This window comes from Elephantulus edwardii, unplaced genomic scaffold, assembly GCF_000299155.1.
Source record: "Elephantulus edwardii isolate Elephantulus edwardi_28Jun2011 unplaced genomic scaffold, EleEdw1.0 scaffold00045, whole genome shotgun sequence".
In the NCBI taxonomy this organism is placed as follows: domain Eukaryota; kingdom Metazoa; phylum Chordata; class Mammalia; order Macroscelidea; family Macroscelididae; genus Elephantulus; species Elephantulus edwardii.
In genome coordinates, this window is record NW_006399795.1 from 16,438,054 (window position 1) to 16,446,115 (window position 8,062).

General features: G+C 59.8%; 2 protein-coding genes across 6 annotated transcripts in view; one reads left to right on the forward strand and one right to left on the reverse strand.

Annotated features, from left to right (window-relative positions):
- The window catches only part of LOC102858045 (cyclin-dependent kinase 11B-like), a 20,618-nt gene extending 17,844 nt beyond the window's left edge, over window positions 1–2,774 (forward strand). For all 5 annotated transcript variants that reach the window (XM_006885830.1, XM_006885831.1, XM_006885832.1 and 2 more), the window contains 8 exons: window positions 243–364; window positions 620–725; window positions 1,038–1,159; window positions 1,276–1,383; window positions 1,508–1,624; window positions 1,773–1,921; window positions 2,131–2,320; window positions 2,682–2,774. In XM_006885830.1, the coding sequence (XP_006885892.1) occupies window positions 243–364; window positions 620–725; window positions 1,038–1,159; window positions 1,276–1,383; window positions 1,508–1,624; window positions 1,773–1,921; window positions 2,131–2,320; window positions 2,682–2,774 (1,007 nt within the window). The remainder of the gene's footprint in view (window positions 1–242; window positions 365–619; window positions 726–1,037; window positions 1,160–1,275; window positions 1,384–1,507; window positions 1,625–1,772; window positions 1,922–2,130; window positions 2,321–2,681) is intronic.
- Window positions 2,775–4,164: 1,390 nt separating this feature from the next.
- On the reverse strand, window positions 4,165–6,950 carry MMP23B (matrix metallopeptidase 23B). The gene is made up of 8 exons (XM_006885833.1): window positions 6,780–6,950; window positions 6,293–6,432; window positions 5,636–5,775; window positions 5,403–5,570; window positions 4,918–5,082; window positions 4,664–4,774; window positions 4,435–4,561; window positions 4,165–4,339 (listed from the first exon to the last, which is right to left on the reverse strand). The coding sequence occupies exons 1-8, from the start codon at window positions 6,948–6,950 to the stop codon at window positions 4,165–4,167; spliced, it is 1,197 nt and encodes a 398-aa protein (XP_006885895.1).
- Window positions 6,951–8,062: the final 1,112 nt, after the last annotated feature.

Sequence of the window (8,062 nt, forward strand, 5' to 3'; positions counted from 1 at the left end):
AATATACATTACTATGTATACTCAATGAAACACAGATAGACATTCTTCTGGTATTCCCTGCTTTCAGCTAAGATCCATCTAACATCAGCTGCAATATCCCTAGTACCACGACCCCTTCTAAACCCAGCCTGGGCTTCTGGCATAAGCAAAGATAGAACTGAGTAAATGCACTGATGCTCTTGATGTGACTGTCTGCTTAAGAACATTGTCTTAGTTTTTGTATTTAAACTGTTTTATTATAGATGAAATTGTGGCTTTGAAACGGCTGAAAATGGAGAAGGAAAAAGAGGGATTTCCCATCACGTCACTAAGAGAGATCAACACCATCCTCAAGGCGCAGCACCCCAACATTGTCACTGTCAGGGTAAGACTCCCCCAGCCCCACCCCAGCCTGCCCAGGCCACACACCCCACAGCCCCTAGAAAGAGTGCCCCATGTCTCCCAGGGTCTTGAGGCTTGTGGGCCAGCATTTCTTTGGGTGCCATATACCCTTGCTGTCATGGAAATAGTGGGGTCTTCCCTGTCCTATAAGGTGTGCACCCAGGTGTCATTTCTCCTGGAGCAGGGACCCCCACGGCCCCTCCTGTAGGACCCGTGTTCACACACACTCTGTTTTTAGGAGATTGTCGTGGGCAGCAACATGGACAAGATCTACATTGTGATGAACTACGTGGAGCATGACCTCAAGAGCCTGATGGAGACCATGAAGCAGCCCTTCTTGCCAGGTGCCTCTGAGAGGATGCTGGGAGGGAGGGGCAGTGCAAGTTACTTTGTGAGGGTGGCGTGCCTTCACTGATCCTTCAGCGTTCACCTCCCTGTCCTTACCATGGGGGTCAGTAGCAGGAACTAACTGGTGGGGCTCCTGGGTCTCTTGAGTGGAAGCACTTCCCATCCGTGAACTCTGGCCCCAGGAAGAATGCTGGGTTGCTGGGCACCAGAACTGTTGCAGTCTCAGGGTCCGAGCAGACATCCTGGGAACCAACCCTCCATGGGGCGGGGAGGGGGGAGTCGGCACCTGACCTGCTTATACCCACCAGGGGAGGTGAAGACTCTGATGATCCAGCTTCTGCGGGGAGTGAGGCACCTGCATGATAACTGGATTCTGCACCGAGACCTCAAGACATCTAACCTGCTGCTGAGCCATGCGGGGGTCCTCAAGGTGGGTTTGCCTTTTCCACTGTCCCCTCCACTGCCACCTTCATCTCCACCACCATGCCCCGCCCTCCCCAAGCCCCTGCTGCTATACTGTCACAGCCTCTTCCTTTGCTTTTCCAGGTGGGGGACTTTGGGCTGGCGCGTGAGTATGGTTCCCCACTGAAGGCCTACACCCCTGTTGTGGTGACCTTATGGTACCGTGCCCCAGAACTGCTGCTCGGCGCCAAGGTGAGTGCACATGGCTGCCGGGAGGGAGGGGGAGGCAGCCCGCAGGCTTCCGCGGCCTCCCCGCCCTCACAGTGCAGAGCCGCCTATGGTGGAAGTAACTCAGCCGCATACCCTGGCTTTGCAGGAATACTCCACAGCCATCGACATGTGGTCTGTGGGCTGCATCTTCGGAGAGCTGCTGACTCAGGAGCCCCTGTTCCCTGGAAAGTCGGAGATTGACCAGATCAACAAAGTGTTTAAGGTAGGAGTGCCGCGTGCTGGGCCTGGTCAAGTTTGGCGGCCACTCAGGGGCCTTCCTCTGCTGGTCAGACTTGGGAATCAGCTGCCAGGGGGTAGACTCTTGTCTGTGGAGGGGCCAGCCAGTAGTGAAGTGTGGCTCACCTTCCTAGGACCTGGGGACCCCCAGTGAGAAAATCTGGCCTGGCTACAGTGACTTGCCCGCAGTCAAGAAGATGACGTTCACCGAGTACCCCTACAACAATCTCCGCAAGCGCTTCGGGGCACTGCTCTCAGACCAGGGCTTTGACCTTATGAACAAGTAAGTTACCCCCCCCCCCCCCCCCGCCCCGGGGTTGGGGGGGCAGCTGCTTCACTCTTGCTGCTGCGGTGCCATGTGCTATCCGCCACAAGCACCCTTCTAGAACCATCCGTCTCTCCACATTCCCTGACCTCTCACTTGTCCTAGCCCCACCCCTGAACCCAACCGTCCTGCTGAGCCCTGGACCCCAAATACCCTATTCCACTTAGGTTTCTGACGTATTTCCCTGGGCGAAGGATCAACGCTGAAGATGGCCTCAAGCATGAGTATTTCCGTGAGACCCCACTGCCCATAGACCCCTCCATGTTCCCCACGTGGCCCGCCAAGAGTGAGCAGCAGAGAGTGAAGCGAGGCACCAGCCCACGGCCACCCGAGGGGGGCCTGGGCTATAGTCAGCTGGTGAGAGGCCTCAAGGGGAGAGCTCTCAAGGGTGGAGTTATGGGGGTCGGGCAGGGGCCTGGGCCATAGTCAGCTGGTGAGGGGCCTCAAGGTGGGATGACAGGAGGATCTGGGCAACAGTCAGCTGGTGAGGGACCACCAGGGGAGATAGTTCTCAAGGTGGGATGGTGGGGGGTGGAGAAGGCGCCTAGGCTGTCGTCAGCTATGAGGAGCAGTGTGACGGGGAAGAAGGGCTTTTCACAGGCTGAGCTGTCAGGCAAGAAGATCCACATAGGGAACGGGCTGGAGGGGTGTCCTCACAGGCAAGGCCAGCTGGGGGGGCAGGTCTTCAGGCTACACTAATTTGTCCCCCTCACTCCAGGGTGATGATGACCTCAAGGAGACTGGCTTCCACCTGACCACCACAAACCAAGGGGCCTCAGCTGCTGGTCCTGGCTTCAGCCTCAAGTTCTGACCTCAGCAGAATTTGGCACACCCCACCCCCCTGCGGGTGGGTTCTGGCCGCATGCACTCAGCTCCCATTGACAGGCCTGAGCAGTGGCATAGTCCAGACTGTGGCCCCAGTCTCGAACTGTAGGGACCACTGGGGCCGCGAGGCCCAGGCTCAGAGCTCCTTGTCATGTTCTTAACTTCGTTTTCCACATTTTATTTTTATTTCATTTTGGCTTGTAAATTTGTAGAATTAAAATCATATTTTCCTTGTTGTAGAGGGAAAGGTTGTGGGGTTTTTTTTGTTGTTTTTTTTTTTCAGATGGATGAGACTTGCCTTGGGAATGCCCAGCAGAGAAGCTAGGTATTAAGGGGCCAGTGGGTATGGCACACACACACTTTGGTGCACAATGCAAGAAGCAGCCCATGCAGAGTGCAGACACAATGATGCTCGTTTGGAGCCAGTGCTGAGGGAGGGACGTATCTGGGTCTTAATCTTGGCAGGAATCCTCTCAGGCCTGCAGACCTTCTGCTCAGCATCTGGAGTGAATGCCTTCCTGCCTCCTGGGATTGCCCAATTCGGTGGCCTGGGTGGATGAGCTGAGTTCCCCTCAGCATAATCCAGGAAGCTGCAAACACCAGCCCAGGCCTCCCAGTACCTTGGGTTTGCTGTCCTCACACAGGGTGGGGATTGGGGAGTTAAATGTAGTAAGCTATTTTTTAAAAGGCAGGGGTGTCTTCTTTCTGGCATTTGGCCTAGAACTGAGTCTGGTCCGTACCATTCCTTGGCTTGGAGACACAGAGCACATGACAGCCTGAAGTAGTGGGCTTGCTGCTCTCTGACCTCATTTCCAGTGTCACCTCCCCCAGCTGCCTTAGGAACTGGAACTCAGTTAAGAAACCATAAGATGGAGGCCAGGACCCAGGGCTGGGGGCCAAGGACAACAGGGCAGCCCTATAGCTCCTTCCTGGCCTGCAGCATCTGGTCTAGCTGAACCAGGACACCACCTTCTGGCGACAGGGGCTTGGGGCCTCCTGCCTCTGTGTGAGCCTCTGATGCCCCAACAGGAAAGGTTTTGGAGGCCCAGCTGCCGCATTCCTTTGTCTCCTGCAGGAGGGATTTTCCCTTGGCCCCCTCTGCCTCAGCTCAGTCTACACCCCCAGCAATGCCCCATGGCTGCTGGGTGTCACCTTATCCCACCCTGCGATGAGCCCAACTAGGAAAGTCTGTCCCTCCCTTCATAAGCTGTACCTTGACCCCAAGGAGCTGTGATTCCCCAAGTGGGGAGTCTGTTCCCTCCCAGGCCTCCAGCCCAAGGCTATCACACCCCTCTTGCAAGAACAGGGAGAAACAAACTAGTAGAGAAAGCACATTTATCCGTTCCCCTTCTGCAGGCCCGGCTGGAGCAGGCACACTAGCTCCGTACGCGAACGCGCCAGGAGTAGGTAGTGAGCACGCGCTGGCGTTTGCGAACCACACACGTATAGGTGCCTTCATTGATGGCATTGGCAATGATGCTCAAGTGCGCCTCCCCCAGCGCCAGGTAGCCAGGGTACGAGAACTCCAGGGGCTCCTGGTCCTTGTACCAGCTGCAGGGGCAGGAGGAGGCAGGGAGGTTAGGTGACACACCTGCCTGTTGACCCCTGCCTCCCGGCTTCCGACACGCAGACCCCCCAGCACGCACTACACTTTGCCCTTCTTGTGTAGGATCTTCTGACCGCAGCGGAATGTCATGTTCCTGCCTTCAGGCACCAGTCGGGTCTTGGTCCTGGGGGGTGGTGGGGTAGCAGCCACTGTGGGGAAGGGGAACTCTGCTCCAGGGAAAGGGGTGACACGTCAGTAGCCTCATCTCACGGCTAAGAGCATCAGGATAACTTGAGCAGGTCCCCACCCATCAGTCATAACATCATCACCATAGCAAAAGTCGCAACTGCTGGGGCAGAGTCGCTTCATGAGCCTCTGGCGGGCATCACAAAAGCCCCTTCGTGCCCAGGATGCACACACAAAGAGTCGATCCAAGCAGCCTGAGGAGGGTGGTAGTTAGAATCCTCCAGTCCTCCACCTGGGTTCCTGTGACCAACCTCTGCCCTCAATGGCACCGCTCTTCCACCACCAGTAGCAGGAACCCCCAGCCCTACCTGCAGGCACCTCCCTCCCATTTTCTCACCGTAGAGGCGGTGCAGCCCCCACATCTCATCCTGTGACAGCACCTTCCAGCCCCGCAGTGTGGCGTTGAGATGCATGAGGGCCCGGCTGTGCTGTGAGTGCATCAGGCCCAGCGCATGGCCGATCTCGTGGGCTGCCACATGCACCAGGTCCGTCAGCCACACGCCTGCAGGCCCGGGGGTCAGCGCTGCAAAGACCCTGGCCGGGCGCCTCCACCCTGCTGGCTGTGCCACGTGGAGCCGCCTCGGCCTCGAAAGATAACAGCATCCCGGACAGGAGGTGACTCGTGCCCCAGGAATGCAGCTCAGAGCCCTCAGCAGCCACAGGAGGGGAAGGGTGGTTTGGGGAGCTGGAGATGAGGCCTGTGCTCCTCCCCTTTGCTGGCTCCCTACCCAGCCACTTGACCCCAAACAGTCACCCTGCCTGAGTTCCTCCAGCCGCCACATCATGGGGAGGGGTGGCCCAACGCAGGACAGCCCGGGTTACCTTTCTTCCAGCTGTAGCGTGTGGGGCCCAGCACCCAGTACTCGCTGTCATCAAAGTGGATGCCCCCGTGTGGGGGGAAGAAGGCGTGGGCCAGCTCGCCGGTGGGGCCGTCGAAGCAGTGGTGCAGAGCAGAGGACAGGCAGTCCGTGTGGTTGGCTGGGTAGAAGCCTGGGGGGAGCAGGGGGCTGAGCGGGCTTCAGACAGGGCCGGGCCAGGGCAGGGCAGGTGCCCACCTATGCGAAGGTCACTGGGCTGCTCGGGGGCCACCTCACGGAAGCTGAAGGGGGACACGTCACTCCACATGCGGAATGCAGCAGCCAGGCCCCGACGTGTTTCACTGGGAGTCAGCAGATTTCGTGGGAAGGAGAGGATCCTGGGGGTGGAGGGAGGAAGGTCAGGGCTGTGGGAAGGAGGGCACAGGGGTCCAAGGGTGATGGGAAGGAGGTCAGGAGGGAGGGGTTGAGGTAAGGGCTGTGGGAGAGAGGGCACGAAGGGGCAAGGTTGGAGTGGCGAAAAGGAGGGCACAAGGGGTAGAAGTCTGGGTGGTGGGAGGGAGAGCAGGATGGGTTAGGGATGGGATGATGGGAGGGTGGGCATCAGGAGCTGAGGTCCCGGCTGGGTGGTGGGAGGGAGGGCACTAAGTATCAAGGTCCATGAGGTGGGTGGTGAGGGAGAGCTTGAGGGTGTGAAGGCAATGCAGAGAGACTGAGGTTAGGAGGGGCTAAGGGAAGGGGGAGGAAGGAGGACACCAGAGGTTGAGGTCAGGATTGAAGGGGGGGAATGAGGAGTTGGGGAGGGGGAGGTGGGTTGTGGGAGGAGAGGCTCCAGAAGGGAAGGAGAAGTCAAGCCGTGGGTGCAGGCAGGAGTTGCCCTCAGTCCAGTGTCCGCACCTGTACGTGAGGTTGAAGTGGTCCCAACGCAGCCTGGCTGGGGTTAGCGTGTAGCGGCGTCTGCGGGGCATATGAGGGAGTGACTTCCCTAGGCTTGGGGCGGCAGGAATGGCCACAGCGTCTGGCGTCTCCACATCTCCCTTTAAGAAAAGTGGCCAAGTGTGTGGGGAGACAGGAAGGAGGGTCCTAACCGTGAGGCTGGGGGAAGAGGCTGGGACAGGGGATGCGAGGCTACAGTGTTGACTATCCCACTTACCCATGCCCTACACCCCAAATTTGTCCCTTTCCTCCCCAGAGCGGTTGTTACTTTTGCACCAGAAAACGGTTACTGAAAATTGGACAAGAATAGAGTGGGCGGGGCTGGGGCCAGATGTACTCCTTCCTTCCCCCCTCCCCAGACCAGTGGCAGGACCCACAGACTCACTGACCCACCCATGGACACACGGGTGTCCCAGCTCACAGATCCCCAGCAATGTGACCATGGAACCCTTCCCAGCTCCGCGCGGCCGACTGCTCTCACCTGCGGCGCGGGGACCCCCGGCCAGGCCAGCAGCATCAGCACGGGAACCAGACAAAGGGCGCCCAGGGCAGCTCCGAACCAGCGGCTCTGCTCGCGTGCCCCTGACACCTCCGAAGGGGCGCAGGCCCCGCGGCCCATGGCGCTGTGGACTCGCTGTCGGGCGCGAGGGGCTGCGCGGCGCGGGGGGCGGGACGGCTCGGGTTACAGGCCCCGCGGGGAGGGTGGGGGGGAAGACGGGGCGGAGGCGCTGCCGCCCAGAAGGGAACCAGTTGACCGTCAGCGCTCAGAGATCCTCGCCGCTGCGGCCCAGGCCGGGGGGTCCCTCGTCCTGTCGGTTGGTCGTCGGCAGTGGCCTGGACAGGGCCTGCCGGCAGGGCCACTTAAAAAAATGTTGAAGGACCTTAGAAAGTGTGGGGACCCCAGGCGGCCTGGGCACACTCGCGGGGCTCAGGGTTGGGAAGGGTCGTCAGCGAGGGTCTCCTCACCAGCTAGGAGTGGAACGACCCAATGGCTTTTTCCAAATGGACCCCACTCCGCGCCAGGCACTGGATGAGACTCTGGGGCCTGGCGGCTCAGTGGGGCCAACCCAGGACGCGCCCCTGCTGGAGCCGAGGGGAGGGGACGCGACGACCGAGTGTGGGGCAGCTGACAGGGCGGAGAGAAGCTGGGGCTCTGAGTGTGTAAATATGGGTACGTGGCGTCAGGAAGGAGCCCGTGGAGGGGACAAAGCTGCGGGGCAGGGGCGCAGGTCTGGGAGGGGAGGAGTGCAAGGTGGGAATTGCGGAACAGGCTTTTCTGGGAGAAGTGGACAGGCGGAGTCTCCGAAGTGTTCCCTCCGCGCATAAAGCGCAGCAGTGGTTTGAGAGAGGAACCGTCAAGGTCGAGGGGACCGCGAGGGTGGGTGCACTGAGCCCCAGAAACGGCGGCCAAGCAGGAGGGGTTTGGCGGGACTCCCGCTTCTGGACTGAGAGAGGGAACCAAGCTGGCGGCCTATGAGGGCGGGCTGCGGGGAAGGGGCGCGCCAGGTCCCCTCCCCATGCTCCATCGTGGCCTTAGCCAGGGCGACAGCGTGGGTCTGGCCAGCGGGGTCAGCGCCAAGCTGCTGGCGGGCAGCAGCGGGCGGCGCGTGTTTCTTGGAAAGCGCCAGCTTCGGCCCGAGCACCACCTCCTTCCTTGGCTAGACAAGTCTCCCACCTTCCCCAGGTTCATGTCCGCCCCGCTGATAACCTAGCCCTGAGACCCAGCCATGC

Bases quoted from the DNA above. Each gene is read 5' to 3' on its own strand.
- MMP23B (XM_006885833.1), bottom strand. From the start codon at position 6,950: ATGGGCCGCGGGGCCTGCGCCCCTTCGGAGGTGTCAGGGGCACGCGAG. The intron at 5,083-5,402 runs GTAACCCGGGCT...CCGGGCCTGCAG, and splicing joins ACGCTACAGCTGGAAGAAAG to GCGTGTGGCTGACGGACCTG. The intron at 4,775-4,917 runs GTGAGAAAATGG...CACCCTCCTCAG, and splicing joins GGGGCTGCACCGCCTCTACG to GCTGCTTGGATCGACTCTTT.